This window comes from Neoarius graeffei, chromosome 20 (genome assembly GCF_027579695.1).
Source record: "Neoarius graeffei isolate fNeoGra1 chromosome 20, fNeoGra1.pri, whole genome shotgun sequence".
Taxonomy (NCBI): domain Eukaryota; kingdom Metazoa; phylum Chordata; class Actinopteri; order Siluriformes; family Ariidae; genus Neoarius; species Neoarius graeffei.
In genome coordinates this window covers 52,259,812-52,284,755 of record NC_083588.1, presented here as the reverse complement: position 1 = coordinate 52,284,755, position 24,944 = coordinate 52,259,812, and the positions used below count along the sequence as shown (strand labels likewise).

At 42.5% G+C, this 24,944-nt stretch overlaps 1 protein-coding gene across 1 annotated transcript in view; it reads left to right on the top strand.

The window, feature by feature from the left end:
- The first annotated feature begins 5,610 nt into the window (after nt 1-5,610).
- Nucleotides 5,611-24,944, top strand: part of pold1 (polymerase (DNA directed), delta 1, catalytic subunit) — a 60,451-nt gene continuing 41,117 nt past the window's right edge. The window contains exons 1-11 of the mRNA XM_060901964.1: nt 5,611-5,695; nt 9,335-9,522; nt 9,598-9,711; nt 11,619-11,759; nt 11,848-11,973; nt 12,053-12,221; nt 12,398-12,512; nt 14,911-15,040; nt 15,164-15,330; nt 15,540-15,644; nt 18,550-18,690. Of these exons, the coding sequence (XP_060757947.1) occupies nt 9,336-9,522; nt 9,598-9,711; nt 11,619-11,759; nt 11,848-11,973; nt 12,053-12,221; nt 12,398-12,512; nt 14,911-15,040; nt 15,164-15,330; nt 15,540-15,644; nt 18,550-18,690 (1,395 nt within the window). The 5' untranslated portion in view covers nt 5,611-5,695; nt 9,335. The remainder of the gene's footprint in view (nt 5,696-9,334; nt 9,523-9,597; nt 9,712-11,618; nt 11,760-11,847; nt 11,974-12,052; nt 12,222-12,397; nt 12,513-14,910; nt 15,041-15,163; nt 15,331-15,539; nt 15,645-18,549; nt 18,691-24,944) is intronic.

Genomic DNA, 24,944 nt, shown 5'->3' with positions numbered 1-24,944 from the left:
GCAGTTTTACAAAATTTGAATGACTTTAAACATGAGCTAATTTTATCCCTAGTCTATCCTCAATGAGCAAGCCTGTGGCGACAGTGGCAAGGAAAAACTCCCTCAGACGACATGAGGAAGAAACTTCGAGAGGAACCAGACTCAGAAGGGAACCCATCCTCATTTGGGCAACAACAGACAACATGACTAACACTAACAGTTTTAACATGAAGTCTGTTTCGTTGATGTTATAAACTCTTCACTGATGGAAATTGAGTGCAAAACTGTTCATGACAACTTCAGTTCTAAAGTTAGCAAGTCAACTGTAGTCCTCAGCCATAAAAGCATTACTGTAAGTGTCCAGAGCATCTTCCAAGCATGACTTTCAACCGTCCACATGGGGCCGTCCTCTACAGGAGCGATGTGATAAGACTCCAACCAGACGTAGGGCATCAGGATGGATCAGGCAGGTCTGAGGAGCAGAAGAGGTCAGCACCTCGATCTCAGGATTGACATGTAACTCAGAGGGACAGACGGGGGAGGGGGGGAGAAAGAGAGAGAAAACACAGGTTGGTCATATCTTCTAGCTCTAGTAAAGACTCTTGCTGCTGCGTTTTGAACTGGAGCTCGTTTATGCACTGACTGGAACATCCAGACAGTAAGGCATTACAGTAATCCAACCTGGAGGTAACAAAAGCATGAACTAGTTTTCCTGCGTCGTGTAGTGACATTAAATTTATTATCTTAGCAATATTTTTGAGATGAAAGAAAGCTATCAGGGTAATGTTATCAATGTGAGTTTCGAATGAAAGACTGGGGTCAATAATCACCCCGAGGTCTAAGTCCTAGCTGTGCCGTCTTACTTGGGGTCCAATAAGTCCTATTGATCATTTTATACTTAATCAGACGTGTCTGCATTTCTCTTGATACCTTAAACCATGATCCAATAGTTTCTCCACATGTTCCACTAGTTATCTCTTCCCTGATATCCCTCTCCCAGGATCTCCTAAGGCAGGGGTGTCAAACCTGATCCATAAAGGGCCTTGTGGCTGCAGGTTTTCATTCCAGCCATGCAGCAGCACACCTGACTTGGCTCATTCAATCAACTGAACTGTCTTCACACAGTCAAATACTTGCAGCCACACCCACCCTTGATTAAAGGGTGGGTGTGTCAGTTGATTGAATAAGCCAAATCAGGGTGCTGCTGCATGGCTGGAATGAAAACCTGCAGCCACACGGCCCTTTATGGATCAGGTTTGACACCCCTGTCCTAAGGCCTTCAAAACTGGGTGGCTGGGAGCCCCTCAGCAGGTTATAGAAACATGATGTTTTTCTTTTGAAATGCCAATCCTTTTGCATAATGTCCTGTATTTCAGTTCCAGATGTAAGCGGAAGCTGTTTAAGGCATGCCAGAATGCAACTCCTCAATTGCACGTACTTCCAGAAATCCTTACTCGGAAGTTTGTATTTTCCCCTCAGTTGTTCAAAAGACGTAATATGATCTCCATCAAACAAATCTCCAATATAAGCAATTCCCAATTTTGCCCACTGAGTCCAGTCAAATGTTTTCTTACCTATTTTAAGAGTTGCATTATGTCACAATGATGCATTACGTGTAAAATTAGGGTTGAAGCCCATGATGTTGTATGAAGTTTCCCATGTCTCCTGTGAGAAAGCAAGGACTGGATTATTGTGAAGGATCACACTATCAGTTTGAGTAATGAACGCCTGGACAGGGTGAGGATGAGTAAGTTCTTTCTCTATAGACACCCAGACTGGAAGCCTGTATCAATCTTTATCTTATACTGATTTGGCTCCAGTCATTTTGAATCATGTACTGTACGCTCTGAATGCTGTGTTGCTCACAACTCAAGAAGTTGTATCACTTCTTATCATAGGTTTTGTTTCTTCCTGAACTGACCGTTCTTACTGGAAAATTTGGCTCGGTTGTTACAAAATATGAGAAGCGTGAGATGTACTGCCCAATGGAAAATGTTGAAGAAGTATGACATGACATGTTAACCAGTGAGATTATTTGTATACACTGAATTATTTTGAAACTGTATAAAATGAGAACTTTGTGATTTTGAGTCGGCTCACTTTGCCGACCGAACTCGGCCTTTGTTAATTTATTTAATAAAGGTCTAAACTTTTCTGCAACCTCTTTGACTTTGAATCATTTTTGCTTGGGAGAGTTTAAGTTTTGAGAGTTTCTATGACAAAGATAATGTAGATTAATATTTGAATATTAGATTAATATAATGTAGATTCATATTTTAAATTAATAAAGTCATATTTTGTTCACCGCGTGGGTTTCCTCCGGGTGCTCCGGTTTCCCCCACAGTCCAAAGACATGCAGGTTAGGTTAACTGGTGACTCTAAATTGACCGTAGGTGTGAATGTGAGTGTGAATGGTTGTCTGTGTCTACATGTCAGCCCTGTGATGACCTGGCGACTTGTCCAGGGTGTACCCCGCCTTTCGCCCATAGTCAGTTGGGATAGGCTCCAGCTTGCCTGCGACCCTGTAGAAGGATAAAGCGGCTAGAGATAATGAGATGAGATGAGAGATATTTTGTTCATATTTACACTGGTAAAGTTAGCTATATAAAGTTGTTCAGATTTTGACTGGCACTTGCAAAGATGCTGAAGCAATGAACTTGTAACCAAATAAGTTCAAATTAATTTATTTAGTCTTCCATGTTTTAACAGTTTATAACTTTAAATATAAATTAATTTTGTTTTTGGCATCAAAATTTAAAAACCCTTGCAAATGTATCTGCCTTGCCCTTGAGCTACTTTTGGGGTTTTGTAAACACACTGAACCAACCTAGCCCATCCATCCATCCATCCATCCATCCATTATCTGTAGCTGCTTATCCTGTCCTACAGGGTCACAGGCAAGCTGGAGCCTATCCCAGCTGACTACGGGCGAGAGGCGGGGTACACCCTGGACAAGTCGCCAGGTCATCACAGGGCTGACACATAGACACAGACAACCATTCACACTCACATTCACACCTACGGTCAATTTAGAGTCACCAGTTAACCTAACCTGCATGTCTTTGGACTGTGGGGGAAACCGGAGCACCCGGAGGACACGGGGAGAACATGCAAACTCCACACAGAAAGGCCCTCATTGGCCACTGGGCTCGAACCCAGAACCTTCTTGCTGTGAGGCAACAGCGCTAACCACTACACCACCTCCAACCTAGCCATTCAAGTCATTATGATTATGCCTGCTCTTTTTGGTACTCTAGTTTGACTAAGAAAACAAAAACAAAACTACAGATTTCTCAGAATAAATTGGTTCGTTTTACTCTAAATTTACAGCTGAGAACATCATTATTTACTGAACACTCCAAAATCTTAGGGTGGCTCCCTATCCAATATAGAGTAGAGCAAATAAAACTAAATCATATGTACCGAGTACTTGATGGGACGTCTCCTTAGTACCTTTCTGACCAATTCCTTTCCATCTCAAGAAGACATTCTCATAATACTCGTTCTAGTCAACATTTGCTTATCATTCCTCATTTTGGTGCTTTTGGTAAGTTTTCATTTTGTATCACTGGTGCTCAGTTATGGAATAGTCTTCCTTCTACTTTAGTCAATCTTTGTTAAATTTTAAGAAAAGTGTTAAGTCCATCCATTATCTGTAGCCACTTATCCTGTTCTACAGGGTCGCAGGCAAGCTGGAGCCTATCCCAGCTGACTATGGGTGAGAGGCGGGGTACACCCTGGACAAGTCGCCAAGTTATCGCAGGGCTGACACAGAGACACAAATAATCACTCACACCTACGGTCAAGGGTGGCACGGTGGTGTAGTGGTTAGCGCTGTCGCCTCACAGCAAGAAGGTCTGGGTTTGAGCCCCGTGGCCGGCGAGGGCCTTTCTGTGTGGAGTTTGCATGTTCTCCCCGTGTCTGTATGGGTTCCCTCCAGGTGCTCCGGTTTCCCCCACAGTCCAAAGACATGCAGGTTAGGTTAACTGGTGACTCTAAATTGAGCGTAGGTGTGAATGTGAGTGTGAATGGTTGTCTGTGTCTATGTGTCAGCCCTGTGATGACCTGGCGACTTGTCCAGGGTGTACCCCGCCTTTCGCCCGTAGTCAGCTGGGATAGGCTCCAGCTTGCCTGCGACCCTGTAGGATAAAGCGGCCAGAGATAATGAGATGAGATGAGATGAGACCTACGGTCAATTTAGAGCCACCAGTTAACCTAACCTGCATGTCTTTGGGGGAAACCGGAGCACCCGGAGGGAACCCATACAGACACGGGGAGAACATGCAAACTCCACACAGAAAGGCCCTCGCTGGCCGCGAACCCAGAACCTTCTTGCTGTTAGGCGCCAGTGCTAACCACTACATCAAGTCTTATATGTATAATGTTATGACTTCTATTGAGAATAATGATTTTATTTTTTATTAATTTTCATATATATTTTTATTAGTATTAGGTTTATATCTCTCTTTCATGTCACATCTTGTATTATGGGGACCACAATGGAAATAAGTTTTTAACTTTTTTTGTGTCATCCCCAGCCATATCTAGAGTATTTTATGTATTTTTTCATACTCGTTTATTTTGGATTAGGGTTGTTTTACAATCAGGGTACAAAGTTTGTGTCACAGGGGTCCAAAATTCAAATTGATTCAAACTGGTTCTTGTACCAGTTTTTAAGTGAAGGACAAGTTAAAGAACAGATTTCAGGTAATTTTTTGACATGTGTGTATGGTAGTTTTGTGTAATCTGCTATAAGATAAAGAAGATTAAGTGTAGCTTTAAGCAGGGCTGGGAGAAACAAATGAAGTGATTCTCGGAGAGGACATTTTTTTTTTTGACAATTCAGAATCCACTACTTCCATAGTGCTTTTAAATACAAGGCTGTAAGCTTTGTGTTAGTTGTCTCTAATATTTATGCCCCAATATCTTGACCACAGGGCGGCACGGTGGTGTAGTGGTTAGCGCTGTCGCCTCACAGCAAGAAGGTCCTGGGTTCGAGCCCCGGGGCCGGCGAGGGCCTTTCTGTGTGGAGTTTGCATGTTCTCCCCGTGTCCGCGTGGGTTTCCTCCGGGTGCTCCGGTTTCCCCCACAGTCCAAAGACATGCAGGTTAGGTTAACTGGTGACTCTAAATTGACCGTAGGTGTGAATGTGAGTGTGAATGGTTGTCTATGTCTATGTGTCAGCCCTGTGATGACCTGGCGACTTGTCCAGGGTGTACCCCGCCTTTCGCCCGTAGTCAGCTGGGATAGGCTCCAGCTTGCCTGCGACCCTGTAGAAGGATAAAGCGGCTAGAGATAATGAGATGAGATGAGATGAGATTGCCATACATTCACCAAAAATAAAGTTATCACCAAATTTTTTTTTGCATGGTAAATAGAGCTATCACAGGGCTACAATAAACAACCAAGTTTATTTAGTCAAGCCTTTTGATATTGAAGATAATAAATGTTAAATGTGATTTTTAGCTTGCGTACCCTGATTGTAAAACAACCCATTATTTTGTTATCATTTTTATGTACTGTATAAAAACAAACAAACAAAAAAAAGCCTCTGACAGACACAAAACAGCCACTTCCGGGATTTTGACCAATCAGCGTGCTCTTTGGGGTCTACGCAATTTTACCGGGACACCGGAAATCGGATTCAACAAGTCGTAGTGGCGGGAGATTCTGTTGGGTCTGTACTGGATTAGTGGGGCTCGCGCTGGATAAAAGGGTATCTGCTTATATATATAATTTATCTGAAAAGAAATTGATATAATTATAATGCGACAGTGAGTTTTGTCATAGCTTTACTATGTGTTCTTGCTGCAAATTACTTGTAACCAAGGACTTGTGTTGTGTGTAACCTAGCATGTCTTGATAGTTTTTTTTTGTCCCACCTGTATTCTAACAGTTTCGGTTTCCAGAGTTATGATTGGGCAGGAATAGCTCCTATACGGCATTATGATTGGTTAAATCGTTCGTTATGACAGCCACAGTGAAGTTTTAGCCAATCACAGTGCAGGAGGCGGGACTTGTCTGAATATGGGTAGGAGAAAGGGAGCACGCATTGCTAATATAGCAGGCTAACCGGTTAGTTAACATTTTTATAGCAAATGCAGTGTTGCAAATGCAGCAGAGTGCATTATGCCTTCTTTTGTAGCAAAAACTGTTGTTTTTAGATGGACGTTAAAAAATGTTAACTGTTTAAAACTGTGATATAAGGGATAGGATTGAGCTGGGTAATTAGATTAGGTTAGATTAGATTAGATTAGATTAGATAGAACTTTATTGATCCCTTTGGGCGGGTTCCTTCAGGGAAATTAAAATTCCAGTAGCATCATTACAGGATAAACAGAGAATAGAAAACAGAGAAAACTTCTAGATAAATTAAATTAAGTATTTACATATACAAATATAAAAAGAACAAGATATGGGGAAGAGAGGAAGGGGGGGCAGCAGGAGAGATATTGCACTTTATATTGCACATTGTCCAGTATTGCTTATTGTCAGGCTCGGCTACTGCTCCTTCCCGTCCTCTGTCCTCCTGTTACCCCTCCTCCCCCCCAGAGAGGAGTTGTATGGTCTGATCGCGTGATGGACAAAGGAGTTTTTAAGTCTGTTCGTCCTGCGCTTGGGAAGGAGCATTCTGTCACTGAACAGGCTCCTCTGGTTGCTGATGACGGTGTGCGGAGGGTGACTGGCATCATCCATGATGTTCAGTAGTTTGTCCATAGACCTCTTCTCTGCCACCGTCACCAGTGAGTCCAGCTTCATGCCGACCGCAGAGCCGGCCCGCCTGATCAGTTTGTCCAGCCTGGATGTGTCCTTCTTGGATGTGCTGCCCCCCCCCAGCACACCACGGTGTAAAACAGGACACTGGCGACCACAGACTGATAGAACATCCACAGGAGTTTCCTGCAGATGTTAAAGGACCGCAGCCTCCTCAGGAAGTATAGCCTGCTCTGTCCCTTCCTGTATAAGTGATTGGTGTTGCAAGTCTAGCCACAGCCCGAGGTACTTGTAGGAATCCACAGCCTCCACCTCGACTCCCTCGATCAGAACTGGTCGTGACCTTGGTCTGGACCTCCCAAAGTCAATGACCAGCTCCTTGGTCTTCGAGGTGTTGAGCTGCAGATGGTTCCTGCGAACTTCTGAATGTGACACAGCTCCGAGTTTAATTTAAGTTTTGTTTTGATGCATTCCTGGCTAACTGCTGACTTCTTCCTGAGGTATCTGTCAGGCAACCACTGACTGCTGTTCCTCTCATTAGTTGGGAAAATATTTCTGTCTTTTGTCTAAACTGAGTGTAAAAACACTAAATCCGAAGGTGGGAAACAGAAATGTGTTTGGAATTGGTGAGTGAGTGAGTGATTAGTACAGTAAGCTAGTGTTAGGTTTTGTATTAGACCATGACCTTTCTTTTAATATTTTAAATACTGAACCAAAAATGTTTTAGGAGCCGTACTTATTTACATCGTATACATGCTTCAAAAGCAGCTTTCATTCACGATCATGACATGCCAGATGCTCCTCCACTCATCATTATATTACATTACAGGCATTTAGCAGACGCTCTTATCCAGAACGATGTCCAATATACCCACAACGGCCATTCCTGCTGGTCCAGGGAATCGAACCGGCAGCCTTTTGCTCCCAGAGCTGCTTCTCTACCCATTACATCATGGCTTTGCCACCGAAATCCAGAACAATTTCTGTGTACAATTCTTGGTCACCTCTTTTTGTATTGTTGCAAGCAAAAAACATGGGTTGTTGATTGTTGAGCATCCCATTCCACAAGCATGGGCGTTATTCGGGAATCAGTCGTCCCGAAACATCCACACTTCTTCTGTGAAGTCTTTCCACTAGATTTTAGAGTGTGGTTGAGGAATGTTTTCTTACGTCCATAGAAATTTGCCAGGGATTTTATTTATTAAACAGCATTCCTGGTATTACTTTTATGTTGTTATAGTAATCAAATATACCATGCACTGAGAGGCTCCGGTTGAAATTATGGTTTCTTTGAGGTGACTGGAATGGTACTATTTTCTGCACCAATCACGTCAGAGAATCCATAATTCCTGGTGCCTCTTAGTGCATGCTGGTATATTAGATTTTATATCTCTCATCAAAAAATTCCAAACTAAAAGTGTTAATAGTGAGTCTTGGCATAAACTCAGTGGAGGCAGCCATGTTTGTTGTTTACGTCGGGAGTGACCTTCGACCTGCGTGTGTGCAGTGTAACGTGCTATCGCCTGCCTCGCTAGGCATGATCATGAAATGCTCGCGGAGCCCCAGCTGTGACTTGAGTCAGCTGTATAGCTTGAAATTGTGATGTCAATTCAGGGCATATCCAGGATATACCATAGCTGACTCACACTGTTTTTTTTTTTTTTTGACGTCACATTGTTTAATCAACAGTGAAACTCTTTGATGTCACATGAGCCAATCCCTGCACAAGAATTTTTTGATGATGGATATAATAGCTGTTTACTCACTTAGTGCCATTCCACCATTGGATGTATTCTTTGGCATAAAATACAATATATTTTGACAACATATATAAATGGTATCACTAGACAGAGAAATCTTTTAGCTTCAAAATGATATATCAAACATAATTTTTTGACAACGACAAGTATATTAATTTTGCGACCAAAGTCACCTACCCTTTTAATTTCCACGCGTGATGTCATCGGCAGGTTCCCCTTCTTGTGTACCACGTGACGTGGCACATATTATCAGCAATGGTGGATAGAACGCGATAAAAATAATACCAATAAATCTAGCTAATACCAATAAATCTAGCTAACTGAAAGATTAACTCAAAATTTTTCGCAATTTTTTTGGCCCCCATATACGAGGAGAAATGACTCTCTCACTTTGGGGGTTTCCTGGTCTAAAAATAGACTGACACGTGGTACACAAGAAGGGGAACCTGCCGATGACATCACGTTTCACTACCGCGCGGAAATTAAAAGGGTAGGTGACTTTGGTCGCAAAATTAATATACTTGTCGTTGTCAAAAAATTATGTTTGATATATCATTTTGAAGCTAAAAGATTTCTCTGTCTAGTCATGTTGTCATAAAATATATTGTATTTTATGCCAAAGAATACAGCCAATGGTGGAATGGCACTTTAACATGGCAAAAAAAAAAACCCAAATTGATTGATTGTATCTTCCTGAGAGACTGCACAGCACAAAGTCTTCTCTCGTGAATATTTTCCCGTGTCTGAAAACTTGAAAGAAAAATACTGACACTGGAGACTCCTTCCAGAAATGCCACATGCACCTCGCTGAATGATCATGAATGAGACGTGTTGTTTTTGATGCCGATGATTTGACCGCACTTTCCTGCGTTACTCTGTAGAATGGATTTTAAACGCCGGAATGGAGGACCTTCGATGGGTGGCGCCTCGCAGGCCAAGAGGGGCAAAATGGGCTCTGAGTGGGAGGACGGCCCGTCGCACTTTGAAGAAGAGCTCGCCATGTTTGACGACCTGGACATAGAGATGGAATCGATGGAAGGGCAGGCTGGTCATGATGTCATCCCAGTGGGTAAGTATTGTGTAAGAAGAGTGTTAGAGATGCTGAGGAACAGCTTTCATCTCTGACCTTCTCTGTTCCTCTCAGGTGATTTATTCTCGGCGAATCTGAACCCTCGCTGGCGCCGTCCCGCTGCAGCACCTCTTAACCCTGATAAAGACGCGCTCACCTTTCAGCAGATTGACCTGGACTATTATCTGGGTAAATCTCAGAAAGGGGAGGAGTTTGAAGAGCTCCAGTACAATTAGCATCAGTATTACCAAATCCAGACGCTCTGGAGTGTTGTCTTTGTATAGGAAGTAGATAATAATTCATGCTTGGCTTTTGATTTTTTTTTAAATATAACTTACAGTGGGGCAAAAAAGTATTTAGTCAGTCACCAATTGTGCAAGTTCTCCCATTTAAAAAGATGAGAGGCCTGTAATTTTCATCATAGGTATACCTCAACTATGAGAGACAAAATGAGAAAAAAAAAATCCAGAAAATCACATTGTCTGTCTGATTTTTAAAGAATTTATTTGCAAATTATGGTGGAAAATAAGTATTTGGTCAACAACAAAAGTTCATCTCAATACTTTGTTATATACCCTTTGTTGGCAATGACGGAGGTCAAACGTTTTCTGTAAGTCTTCACAAGGTTTTCACACACTGTTGCTGGTATTTTGGCCCATTCCTCCATGCAGATCTCCTCTAGAGCAGTGATGTTTTGGGGCTGTCGCTGGGCAACACGGACTTTCAACTCCCTCCAAAGATTTTCTATGGGGTTGAGATCTGGAGACTGGCTAGGCCACTCCAGGACCTTGAAATGCTTCTTACGAAGCCACTCCTTCGTTGCCCGGGCGGTGTGTTTGGGATCATTGTCATGCTGAAAGATCCAGTCACGTTTCATCTTCAATGCCCTTGCTGATGGAAGGAGGTTTTCACTCAGGATCTCACGATACATGGCCCCATTCATTCTTTCCTTTACACGGATCAGTCGTCCTGGTCCCTTTGCAGAAAAACAGCCCCAAAGCATGATGTTTCCTCCCCCATGCTTCACAGTAGGTATGGTGTTCTTTGGATGCAACTCAGCATTCTTTCTCCTCCAAACACGACAAGTTGAGTTTTTACCAAAAAGTTCTGTTTTGGTTTCATCTGACCGTATGACATTCTCCCAATCCTCTTCTGGATCATCCAAATGCTCTCTAGCAAACTTCAGACGGGCCTGGACATGTACTGGCTTAAGCAGGGGGACACGTCTGGCACTGCAGGATTTGAGTCCCTGGCGGCGTAGTGTGTTACTGATGGTAGCCTTTGTTACTTTGGTCCCAGCTCTCTGCAGGTCATTCACTAGGTCCCCCCGTGTGGTTCTGGGATTTTTGCTCACCGTTCTTGTGATCGTTTTGACCCCACGGGGTGAGATCTTGCGTGGAGCCCCAGATCGAGGGAGATTATAAGTGGTCTTGTATGTCTTCCATTTTCTAATAATTGCTCCCACAGTTGATTTCTTCACACCAAGCTGCTTACCTATTGCAGATTCAGTCTTCCCAGCCTGGTGCAGGTCTACAATTTTGTTTCTGGTGTCCTTTGACAGCTCTTTGGTCTTGGCCATAGTGGAGTTTGGAGTGTGACTGTTTGAGGTTGTGGACAGGTGTCTTTTATACTGATAACGAGTTCAAACAGGTGCCATTAATACAGGTACCGAGTGGAGGACAGAGGAGCCTCTTAAAGAAGAAGTTACAGGTCTGTGAGAGCCAGAAATCTTGCTTGTTTGTAGGTGACCAAATACTTATTTTACCGAGGAATTTACCAATTAATTCATTAAAAATCCTACAATGTGATTTCCTGGATTCTTTCCCCCCATTCTGTCTCTCATAGTTGAAGTGTACCTATGATGAAAATTACAGGCCTCTCTCATCTTTTTAAGTAAGAGAACTTGCACAATTGGTGGCTGACTAAATACTTTTTTGCCCCACTGTATGTCTTTGTCAGCACAAGTGTACTCTAAATGTCCTGGATAATTTACCTCCTGCATCAGTGTACTTCTTTAGTATTAGTTGGATGAGTGAGGAATGAGGTTTAAAGGGTTAGCAGATTATTGAGCTGCATGTAAACGTGTACGTGTGTAGGCTCTGCAGTGGCCGGGATGCCAGGACAGGTCCAGGGGAAGGTTCCGGTGGTCCGTATGTTTGGAGTGACAGACAGCGGGAACAGCGTCTGCTGTCATGTACACGGTTTTGCTCCTTATTTCTACGTTCCTGCGCCAGCTGGTGAGTCGCGATCCATATTGCTCGAGTGTCGTCTCGTAAATCTTGTTACGTGGAACGTTATGGGTTTCGTATTCGTCATGTCTTTCAGGCTTCACTAATGCTCACCTAGCGGAGTTTCAGAAGGAGCTGAACTCTGTTGTGTTGAAGGACATGCGTTCCAACAAAGACAACATCTCGGTCACGGTGCTAGCGGTGGACATCACCCGCAAAGAGAGTGAGTCTTACGTTTAATCCAAGTCTGTGTGTGTGAGTGGTTTTGTTTACTTTCTTCTAACTGTCTTGTTGTTATTGAGATATGTACGGTTACCACGGCAAGCGTCCAATGGACTTCCTGCGCATCACCATGGCGATGCCACGCCTGGTTGCCCCGGCGAAACGTCTCTTGGAGCAGGGATTTAAGTTTGCTCACTTCCCCATTCAGGGCTACCCTGCGTACGAGGCCAACATCGATTTCGAGATCAGGTGAGTGTGACGGACAGAGCATCCATTCTTTGGAAGCAATACTAACTTTCTAAAAAAAAAAAAAACCCTAACCCGTCAGTGTGTGCTGTTCATGTTACTTGTTTATGCGCTGTACTGGCACTGTGGTTGATGGTGTGAAAGTGTGGTTTCTGTTGTGTGTGTGTGTTTGGCGTCAGGTTCATGGTGGACAGTGATGTGGTGGGTTGCTGCTGGATCGAGCTGCCTAAAGGGAAGTACAGACTAAGAGAGGAGAAGAGCGTAGGAGAGACGGACTCCCGAAACCCAGGCAAGGTAACGGCTTGTAAAGGGAACATGCATTATTTTAATTCTACATACACTTTAGTTTCAGCATTCAGACTCAACACCTCATTATCCCCCCGCTCTCTCTCTTTCTGTTTTTTTTTTTTGTCTCTACCTCTGTCTGTATGTGTTTGTCTCTTTCTGTCTGTGTCTGTCTGTCTGTCTCCCCCTCTCTGTTTTTGAGAGATCTTTGTCTGTGTCCACCATCTGTCCCTTTCTCTTTTTATCCATCTGTTTCCCTCTCTTCCTGCCTCTGTTTGTGTCTATATATATCTCTCACTGTTTCTCTGTTCCTCCTTATGTCTCTCGCTCTCATCTATTTCTGTCTTTTTGTCTTTATCTCACTGCTCTCTCTCTCTCTCTCTCTCTGTCTTGCTCACTGTCTGTCTTACTGTCTTTTTTTTTTTTGGTCTCTGCCTCTATCTGTATCTGTCTCTCTGTCCATCACTTTGTCCGTCTCTCTTTCTGTCCATCTGTCGGTGTCTGTCTGTCTCTCTCTGTCTCCCCTCTTTCTTTTTGTGTCGATCTGTTTGTCTGTGTCCCCCATCTGTCCCTTTCTGTCTTATGTTTTTCTCTCTTCCTGCCTCTCTATTTGTGTCTCTCTGTTCCTCCTTCTCTCTCGCTCTCTCCCCCTGTCTATTTCTGTCTCTTTTTCTTTGTCTGTCTGTTGCTCTCGCTGAGTATCTCTCTTTGTCTCTGTCTCTCTCTGTCCCTCTCTCACTGTCTGTTATTTTATAAAAATCTCTATCTTTTTCTGTCTCTTTTTGTCTGTCTTTCTTGGTCTCTGTCTGTTGCTCTCGCTGAGTATCTCTCTTTGTCTGTCTGTCTGTCTGTCTCTCTCTCTCTCTGTCCCTCTCACTGTCTTTTGTCTGTTCATTTTATAAAAAATCTCTATCTTTTTCTGTCTTTTTGTCTCTGTCTGTTGCTCTCGCTGAGTCTCTCTCTCTCCCTCTCTCTCTCTCTCTCTCTCTCTCTCTCCCCCTCTCTCCCTCTCTGTCTTTGTTCATTTTATAAAATTCTCTTTTCTGTCTCTTTTTGTCTTTCTTTCTTTGTCTGTCTGTTACTCTCACTGAGTATCTTTTGGCCCTTTTCCACTACCCTTTTTCAGCTCACTTCAGCTCACTTCAGCCCGACACGGCTCGCGTTTCGACTACTTTAGAGCGGCGCGACTCAGCTCGCTTCAGCCTTACTCAGCACCCAAAACTCGCACGGTTTTGGAGTGGGGCTGAAGCGAGCCAAACCGAGCCGAGTGGGGCTAGGGGCGTGAGGAGACACTCCCCTGTGCACTGATTGGTGAGGAGGAGTGTCCTCACATGCCCACACACGCCCCGCGAGCACGCTGGGATCTGTAAACACCGTAAACCCGGAAGAAGAAGAATTACGAGAATTTCTGAAGCCTTATGCGCCTCGCCTCATCTATACGCTCTTGCTAGTATCTGTTGGTGTTGTCGGTGACAACAAGCCACAGCACCAAGACCAGCAACACTAACGACTCCATGTCCTCCATGTTTATTGTTTACTATCCGGGTCGTGAGACTACCGCTTAAAAGCTCACTGATGTCACTGTTTGCACCGCCTAACGATATCACGTGACGTCCACCCACTTTCGCTAACTCCACCCAATGTGTCCACCCACTTCCAGCCAGCACGGTTCAGCGCGGTTGTAGTCGAAATGCAACTCCAACAGCCTCACTCAGCTCGACTCAGCCCAACTCAGCACCGCACGGCTCAGCCTAACTCAGCACCGCACGGCTCAGCCCAACTCAGCCGCGTTGGTAGTGGAAAAGCAGCATTAGTCTGTCTCTGTCCCTCTCTCTGTCCCTCTCTCACTGTCTGTCTGTTCATTTTATAAAAATCTCTATCTTTTTTGTCTCTGTCTGTTGCTCTCACTGAGTATCTCTCTTTGTGCCTCTCTCACTGTCTGTTCATTTTATAAAAATCTCTTTTTCTCTCTTTTTCTCTTTCTTTTTGTCTGTCTGTTGCTCTCGCTGAGTATCTTTGTCTGTCTCTCTCTTTGTCCCTCTCTCACTGTCTTTGTTCATTTTATAAAAATCTCTATCTTTTTCTCTTTTTGTCTGTCTTACTCTCGCTGAGTCTCTCTCACTGTCTTTGTTCATTTTATAAAAATCTTTGTCTTTCTTTCTTTGTCTGTCTGTTGCTCTCGCTGAGTATCTCTGTCTCTGTCTGTCCCTCTCTCACTGTCTTTGTTCATTTTATAAAAATCTCTTTTTCTGTCTCTTTTTGCCTTTCTTTCTTTGTCTCTGTTTGTTGCTCTTGTTGAGTCTGTCTCTCTCTCTGTGTCCCTCTCTTACTGTCTTTCTGTCTTCATTTTTGTAAAAAAAAAAAGTCCATCCCTCTCTCTTTTTTTCTGTTTCTGTATCTCTGTCAGGTGTCCCTGTGTCAGTATGAGGTGGATGTTGGATGGACGGATCTGATCAGTCACCCAGCGGAAGGGGACTGGCAGAGAATCGCTCCTCTCCGAGTCCTCAGCTTTGACATTGAGTGTGCAGGCAGGAAAGGTTGGTGCTGGACACAGTGCGGTGTTTCTCCATTAACTGTGCATTCAGACATGCATTTCATGGTACTGACGTTTCTTTTAAATATCATTAAACGATCCTAATAACGCGCTTGCTTGTGTTCAGGTGTGTTTCCGGAGGCTGAGGTGGACCCGGTGATTCAGATCGCCTCCATGGTGCAGCGTCAGGGAGAGAAGGAGCCTTTTATCCGCACTGTTTTCACCTTACAGAGCTGTGCGAGTATAGTGGGCTCTCAGATCCTCTGCTTCACCCAAGAGAGGCAGCTACTACAGGTGTGTTACATAAAAACTACATACGCTTTGTACTCCTCACGTAATACACAGATGTTTAGAAGAAAATCCCAAAACAAATCAAATCTCCCAGTTTTATCAGAAATAAACAAATTTGGAATGTTTTTTGTACTGACCTTGTCTTGTTGCTCATGTTTTCGCGATCTCAGGTTGCGACATTTTTGTGATCTTGATCTTGTGTTTCTTCTCAGAGTTGGGCGGAGTTTGTGAGGATGGTGGATCCTGATATCATTACCGGCTACAATATACAAAACTTTGACCTGCCGTACCTGCTCAACAGAGCCGCTGCTTTAAAGGTGTGTATTTGTAGGCAGACTGATTGTGTCTGATGACTAAGGAAGCTTGCAAGAGATCGTGTGCTACAGTTGTGCTCATAAGTTTACATACCCTGGCAGAATCTATGATTCTTTGACCATTTTTCGGAGAATACATACCTGCAAACTAGTCACCTTTCGGCGAAATTCGCCGTTTTGATCCCAAAATAGGTCACTTGTGTGAATCGTGTAGATCCGAAGAGTTTTTTTTTTTTTTTTGGGGGGGGGGGGGGGGGGGGGTGCACGAGGCTACGTTGCCGAACATTTGGTTTCAATGTACTACTACTTCAAAGTACTACTACTACTTTTCTCCTCACACCCACATTCAGACCATTTCCGCCTTCTTCATACTTCAAACGTCTCTCTGATTGGATGACATTCCAACGAGCCAATAGTCTTACAGAACGCTGGACAGTATCCGCGAATTGTAACTGAATAGAGGCGGGGTATTCTTGAATACGGGTGTGTATAGGAGGATGGCAGAGATCATCCAAACGCAATGCAGAACGGGACACTGAGTCTTGAAAACAGCTCACGGAATCATATTTTCTGATTTTTTCCGGAACTCTATATTACATCTGGAGACGGAAAAACATTTTTAGTATGCGGAGAAAGCTGTGTTACGATGAGTGCGATTTAAAGAGGCTTTAGGGTGTTTTTTTTGGTACCTGTGATTTGGTGGTCTGTGAGTCGCGTTTTTATGACGTAAGACGCAAGGGGCGGGGCTGTTACGTTTGAACCAAACGCGCGACACGGAAGATGTTTCTGTGGGCTGAAACAAAACAGAAAAAAATGCCAAATCAGTTTGAATAAAGTCATTTTTTGTTGAACATAAGGATCTATAAACGCGTGTTTTGGGTAAGAGAAATCATTTTTATGTGAAACTATTGGTGGGATTGTCAAAACTATAACGTAATATGTGTTGATCTCGGTTGTATTCAGAGAACCAGTTGTGCGTGTGTGTGAGTGAGAGAGATTCTCTCTCTCTCTCTCTCACACACACACACACTCTCACACCATGAATTTGGCAGCACTGAAGGAAAGGAGGGCTGAATTTGGTGTCCAGCCATCTACCAGTGCTGCTGGTAATAGGGCAGAGGTGGTGAAGAAGGATAGCATGGCGCGAAAGAGGCACATGGCAGAGTAGCATAAACGTGCCCTTGAACGGCTTGTTCGGGCCAAAAGGTCTAAAAAATGATAAACTGGTCTGCTGAAGAAAGTTTCCAGTGTCACACTTCAAAAATTACTTTTTTAAATTCAAATTTTACTTTTTATACTTTTCCTTCCTTAATGGTAATGTAATGAGGTGTCAGATGCAAAACTGAAAATTGCAAAGCTAAAAATTAATAAATCTTGTCTTTGTTTTAAATGTTGTCTTTTCCCTTTATTTTCCTTGATCGCACGCTGTTTAAGGGGGCCGGGGGGTTACCGGTAGTTTGTCACCTTTTTCAACCCTCATGAGTTTGCAGGTATGAGAATAGGAATGATAACACAAAAACATCTTTTCCACTCATGCTTAGTGGTTGGGTGAAACCATTTATTGTCAAACGACTGTGTTTTTTCTCTTTTTAAATCATAATGACAACAGAAACTACCCAAATGACCCTGATCAAAAGTTCACATACCCTGGTGATTTTGGCCTGATAACATGCACAGAAGTTGGCACAAATGGGTTTGAATGGCTACTAAAGGCAACGTCCTCACCTGTGATCTGTTTGCTTGTAATCAGTGTGTGTGCATAAAAGCTGAGTGAGTTTCTGGGATCCAGACAGACTCTTGCATCTTTCATCCAGCCACTGACGTTTCTGGATTCTGAGTCATGGGGAAAGCAAAAGAATTGTCAACGGATCTACGGGAAAAGGTAGTTGAACTGTATAAAACAGGAAAGGGATACAAAAAGATATCCGAGGAATTGATGATGCCAGTCAGCAGTGTTCAAACTGTGATTAACAAATGGAAAATCAGGGGCTCTGTTAAAACCAAGCAAATGCCACAAAGTATCTCGCCTACAATACGCCAAACAGCACAGAGACGAGCCTCAAAACTTCTGGAACAAGATAATTTGGAGTGATGAGACCAAAATTGAACTTTTTGGCCACAACCATAAACGTTACATTTGGAGAGGTGTCAACAAGGCCTATAATGAAAGGAACACCATTCCTACTGTAAAGCACGGAGGTGGATCGCTGATGTTTTGGGGATGTGTGAGCTACAAAGGCGCAGGAAACTTGGTCAAAGTTGAAGGAAAGATGAATGCAGCATGTTATCAGCAAATACTGCAGGCAAATTTGCACTCATCAGCCCGGAAGCTGCGCATGGGACGTACTTGGACGATCAACATGACAACGATCCAAAACACAAGGCCAAGTCGACCTGTCATTGGCTACAGCAGAACAAAGTGAAGGTTCTGGAGTGGCCATCTCAGTCTCCTGACCTCAATATCATTGAGCCACTCTGGGGAGATCTCAAACGCGCAGTTCATGCAAGACAGCCCAGGAATTTACAGGAACTGGAGGCTTTTTGCCAAGAAGAATGGGCAGCTTTACCATCTGAGAAACTAAAGAGCCTCATCCACAACTACCGCAAAAGACTTCAGGCTGTCATTGATGTTAGAGGGGGCAATACACGGTATTAAGAACTGGTGTATGTAAACTTTTGATCAGGGTCATTTGGATGTTTTTTGTTGTCATTATGATTTAAAAATAGAAAACACAGTTGTTTATCAATAAATGGCTTCACCCAACCACTAACCATGAGTGGGGAAAAAAGTTTTTGTGTTATCATTCATATTCTCTGAAAAAAGGCCAAGAAAGCAAAAATTCTGCCAGGGTATGTAAACTTATGAGCACAACTGTAAATTGTGTGTATGTGTGTGGTTTGCGTATAGGTGAATTATTTCCCCTATCTGGGCCGTATGAGGGGCATCAGGTCGGTCCTTAAAGACTCCAGCTTCCAGAGCAAACAGATGGGCCGCAGAGAAAACAAAACCGTCAACATGGAGGGCAGAGTACTGTTTGACCTTCTTCAGGTGAACACGCACACACGCATAAACCAATCAGACATAAGATTAAAACCACCTGCCTAATATTGTGCCACCAAAACAGCTCTGACTCATCGAGGCTTGGACCCCACAGATCCTCTGAAGGTGTGCTGTGGTGTCTGGCATCAAGATATTAGCAGCAGATCCTTTACAAGTGGGCGAGAGGAAACAACATGGCACTTAACTGTGGAAAAAACAAAATCGGTGATCATTTGCAGCTCTGGGAGATCAAAACTGATAACGAGGCATTACAGATTAGGCGAGATGAAAATCCCATCGAAACGGTTTCCTCGTCTCAACTCCTTGGCTTGTATTTTGATAACACGTTATCATGTGGAGTATGTGACGAAGGAAATCACAAAAAGGCGAGGTCTTTTGAAGCGTTCCAATACATTTTCTTTTGTTAAGAGCCAGGAAAACCTTTTCTGCGACCGTAATCCAGAGATGCCTACTAGTACAGATTGGCCGTATTTTGTACGGAAAAGTTACGTAAATACGATGTTACGGCAAACAGTGTTATTCTGTACGGAATTATTATAAAGTCTTAAAAAATTCCAGTGAGTTGTTTTTAAATGTCCAAACGACTTTTTCAATCCATGCGCGATTCACGGCTAGGCTATTTATTTTTACGACAACCACACATGCTGTGTGACATGCGCAGATTCCGCACATTTGTTCGCGCTATTTTCGATACGGTAGAACGGCCGTGCATTACACCCAGTCAAAAGGGCAATGGATACGCGCACTGCAAACTGTGTAGAACTGACATTAACATCACTCATGGTGGTCGCGATGACTGCACACGGCATGTCAACTCCAAAAAACATGTGGAGTATGCTGAAATGGCGAGTCAGGCGGAAAGTAAATCTGGGGGCATCCAGCAGTTTTTTATGAAATCTGTGGATGAAAAGACACGGAACGTGACGCGTGCTGAAGCGGTGATGGTTGACCTGTGCTTGGAGTTGAACTTGCCAATTAGTGCCATGAAATGTGAGTTAAACTTATTCGGTTTCTTTTTACATGTCTGATTTTTATTCACTGAAATATCAAACACTGGCTGTACTTCTTTAATTCAACGTCTTTTCAGTGTTGCAAGTGCAAATGTACATGTAGTATGATCAAAAACAGAATTTTGTGATTAGTGCTGTTGGGATTGTGGCAAAAAATTGATCATTCCACTGTTTTAAATACAATTATAAATGTCATTTTATTCAATGTCTCTTCTGAAGCATTATGCTGAAGTATTTATATATTGGGACATTAAGATAACAATGTCAGACTCTCTTTGGCATGAAATAAGAAATGTTTTTTTATTTTATTTTATTAGACTCCGTTAACAGGTAGAACATTTTGCCAGGCAGTATAATATAATATAATACTTTTGAGGAGTTACATTCAATACCAATGATTGGTAGTCAACCGTAATGTCTGCAAACAGGGAACACTATTGTATTTATAAAAATGTGATGTATTGTATGCTCTAGAAATTTGTTGAGTGGAAATTCAGTTGAGATGGCTGCTTGCGTTTTGTTTATTCAATTCACACAAAACGGCACTTTTTAATAATTTAAATGTTAAACATATTGGTGTATATATATATATATACCTCTTTATAATAGAAATGCGCATAAATTAATGTTACTGAAAGTCATTCCAAAATACTGAAAAATGTTTTCAAGAATACTGAAATTCAAAATTTGGGGTAGGCATCTCTGCTAATCCAGCCCATCATGGACTATGGTGCAACCGTCTGGGGAGAGACCTTCAGGAAACATACGGATACTAGGCTTATGCTCCAGAAGCGTGCTGCAAGAATCGTCATGGACGTGGCATCCATCCGAAAGCCTTTTTAAGGAACTTGATATCGTGCCATTCCATACTTGAGTAAAATGCATGAAATGTACCTTAGTGTTCAAGGCTCTGAATAGTCTCGCTCCGGAATACCTCAGGAAAAGGTTTGGCAACTTCGCGGAGGTCCATGGAAGGAACACCTGACATACGAACACGAACGTTATTCTGCCGCGTTTTTATCCCCCGCTGGCCGAAAGTCCTGAAAGGGGATTAGGCCGTGGTGATGTCCGTCCATCCATCCATCCATCCCAGGAAGGGTGCTCACCTTCTGAAATCAACTCCTGTCTTGATTTTTTGGAGGAATTTCACGAAACTTGGTATAAAAGGCATTGTTATATGTCGGTAGTACGCATATTATTATTTTGTTCAATTCAGTCGCATTTTACCAGAGTTACAGCCCTCGATTAACAGCCTTGTACTTTGACATTTTCATGAAGGTGCGCTTACGTTCTGAAATCAACTCCTCTCACAATTTTTGGATAAATTTCTCGAAGCTTGGCGAAAGGCCTTGTTATATGATGGTAATACGCGTATTGCGATTTAATTTCGTTTATGAAAATTTTCCCAGAGTTTTGACCCTTGATTAAATTAAATAACTTGTACTTTGACAATTTCATGAGGGTGTACGTTCTTCTGAAATCAACTCCTCTCACAATTTGTGGAGGAATTTCACCAAACTTGGCAAAAGCCTTTTTGTTATATGACAGTTATACGCATATGGAAATTTTGTTTAATTTGGGCAAATTTTACCAGAGTTATGCGCTTGATTATTAACAAACTTGTACTTTGGCAATTTCATCAAGGTGTGCTTGCTTTCTGAATTCAACTCCTCTCACAATTTTTGGAGGAATTTTACGAAACTTGATAGGATTCTTTGTTATACAGTTAGGTCCATAAATATTTGGACAGAGACAACATTTTTCTAATTTTGGTTCTGTACATCACCACAATGAATTTTGAATAAAACAATTCAGATGCAGTTGAAGTTCAGACTTTCAGCTTTAATTCAGTGGGTTGAACAAAATGATTGCATAAAATTGTGAGGAACTAAAGCATTTTTTAAAACACAATCCCTTCATTTCAGGGGCTCAAAAGTAATTGGACAAATTAAATAATTGTAAATAAAATGTTCATTTCTAATACTTGGTTGAAAACCCTTTGTTGGCAATGACTGCCTGAAGTCTTGAACTCATGGACATCACCAGACGCTGTGTTTCCTCCTTTTTAATGCTGTGCCAGGCCTTTACTGCAGCGGTTTGCAGTTGCTGTCTGTTTGTGGGCCTTTCTGTCTGAAGTTTAGTCTTTAACAAGTGAAATGCATGCTCAATTGGGTTGAGATCAGGTGACTGACTTGGCCATTCAAGAATATTCCACTTCTTTGCTTTACTAAACTCCTGGGTTGCTTTGGCTTTATGTTTTGGGTCATTGTCCATCTGTATTATGAAACGCCGACCAATCAGTTTGGCTGGATTTGAGCACACAGTATGTCTCTGAATACCTCAGAATTCATCCGGCTGCTTCTGTCCTGTGTCACATCATCAATAAACACTAGTGACCCAGTGCCACTGGCAGCCATGCATGCCCAAGCCATCACACTGCCTCCACCGTGTTTTACAGATGATGTGGTATGCTTTGGATCATGAGCTGTACCACGCCTTCACCATACTTTTCTTTCCATCATTCTGGTAGAGGTTGATCTTGGTTTCATCTGTCCAAAGAATGTTCTTCCAGAACTGTGCTGGCTTTTTTAGATGTTTTTAGCAAAGTCCAATCTAGCCTTTTTATTCTTGAGGCTTATGAGTGGCTTGCACCGTGCAGTGAACCCTCTGTATTTACTTTCATGCAGTCTTCTCTTTATGGTAGATTTGGATATTGATACGCCTACTTCCTGGAGAGTGTTGTTCACTTGGTTGGCTGTTGTGAAGGGGTTTCTCTTCACCATGGAAATTATTCTGCGATCATCCACCACTGTTGTTTTCTGTGGGCGTCCAGGTCTTTTTGCATTGATGAGTTCACCAGTACTTACTTTCTTTCTCAGGATGTACCAAACTGTAGATTTTGCCACTCCTAATATTGTAGCAATTTCTCGGATGGGTTTTTTCTGTTTTCGCAGCTTAAGGATGGCTTGTTTCACCTGCATGGAGAGCTCCTTTGACCGGATGTTTTCTTCACAGCAAAATCTTCCAAATGCAAGCACCACACTTCAAATCAACTCCAGGCCTTTTATCTGCTTAATTGAGAATGACATAACGAAGGAATTGCCCACACCTGCCCATGAAATAGCCTTTGAGTCAATTGTCCAGTTACTTTTGGTCCCTTTAAAAACAGGGTGGCACATGTTAAGGAGCTGAAACTCCTAAACCCTTCATCCAGTTTTAATGTGGATACCCTCAAATGAAAGCTGAAAGTCTGGACTTTGTCCATTATATAACTATAACCTGAATATGTTTCAGTAAACAGGTAAAAAAAAAACAAAATTTGTGTCAGTGTCCAAATATATATGGACCTAACTGTATGTCGGTAATACGCATATTGCAATTTCATTCAATTCAGTTGCATTTTACCAGAGTTATGGCCGAGTTGCCAGCGAGGGATATTGTGTTCTCAGAGCACTCCTGTTATCACTCTTTCAGCAATAAAACATTCGTGTTCGGTGCTGCAAAACTGGGGAACTCATTTTCTCTTGAAGTAAAACAATGCAAATCTCTCATGGCATTTACAAGTACTGTCAGGACTGTTTTCCATGAAAACTATGCATCAGTGTAAATGATCTTTTTTTTTTCCTTATTATTACTATTTTTATTGATTTCGTTTTCGTTAATTAAGAGCCACGTGTGTATTATCTATTGGATATCATGTGCTGTCTCAATAAAAATGTAATCTGTCTATCCTTTCAGTCCTGTTAGTTGCCATGTGAAGCCTCCATGGATCAGACTAGTTTTGTCCAGTACATCCCACAGATGCTCGAGCTTGGGAATTTGGAGGCCAAGTCAACACTTGGAACTCTTTATGTTTCTGAAATAATTCCTGAATAATTTTTGCAGTGTGGCAGGGTGCGTTATTGTGCTGAAAGAGCCACTGGTGCGGTTCAGGAATACCGTTACCATAAAGGGGTCAGCAAGAGTGTTTAGGTGAATGCTCGGATCCTTATGTTGCCCGTTTTTCCTGCTTCCAACACATCATGTTTGAGAATCGACTGTTCTCTCGATGCTTAATAAATCCCATCCTTTGATGGGTGCCACTGTAATGAGATGTATGTTATTTACTAGCTGGGAGGTCTGTATCGTAAAATACCGTAACCGAGGCCTTGAAAGTACTGAGCGAGGCCCTCTGGGCCGAGGTCAGTATTCAAGGCCGAGGTCACGGTATTTCACCATACGGCCCGACCTTAAGCTGGTAAATAATATATTTATTTTTTTCTTTACCAAATTCTAACAGAAAACGAGAGCGCCCGAAAGGGAAAACCGAGGCGAGCCGCTATTTTGAATCCTCATTCACGGCTGTAATGCAAATGGCTTCCTCCTCGGTATACAAGTGCACTTCCATGGCAGGAAAAAAAACTACATTTTGCCGCCTATGTAGTCCCCTATTTATACAAAATTGAGTCATTCAGGATTCAGCCATATTTTTGCTCAGCGTTAGCAAGTTAGAGGTTTGTAGCTTTCTCCTGAAATGTTTTCTTTTATTTCTTCTTCCTCAGGGTAGTAAAATTCGCTTTCGCTGTGAAGACCGTCGTTATCGCTATCCATGCTGTAAAATTAATGCTATTCTCCTGAGAAATGCTGGCAAAAATTTATAAGATTTTTGATAATCTTTATAAATAAATCTTATAAAAAAAAAAGATAAATGTTGACGAAAAATGCTACTATGTTTGTTGTTGTGAACGAGCGAGTCGCCTGGGGTCCGTATCGTAGGATACGGACCCGGACGCCAGCCGATCAGAGCGCAGGATTTGATGGAAACTGGACCACGAAAAAAATAATTAACAGTTATTCCACAAAATCGAGTCATACATGAGTTGATAGTTGGCGAAGCGCGTAGCACCGAATTGGCTATAAGTCATGTACGACGAGATTAAGTGGAATAATTGTTTTATTCTATCCACAGTCACTGGATTTTGAGAAACGGAGCATTTTAATTTTATGTATCTTTTGGGGGTTTTGTTTTCGAGTAGCTTTTATTTCATCCTCGGTTGGTTCAGCAACATGCTCCACCATTTTGTTTTTCTCTACTCAAGGTATATGAGCTGATAGCCTAGCAGTAGAGTAGCCAATCAGAGCGCGCGATTGCTCATATCCAGTGAACGTGGATAGAATAATCAGTGCTATTATCTTCACCTGTCAGTGGTTTTAATGTTATTGGCGATTCAAGAGCTTGTCTCAGCATTTTTG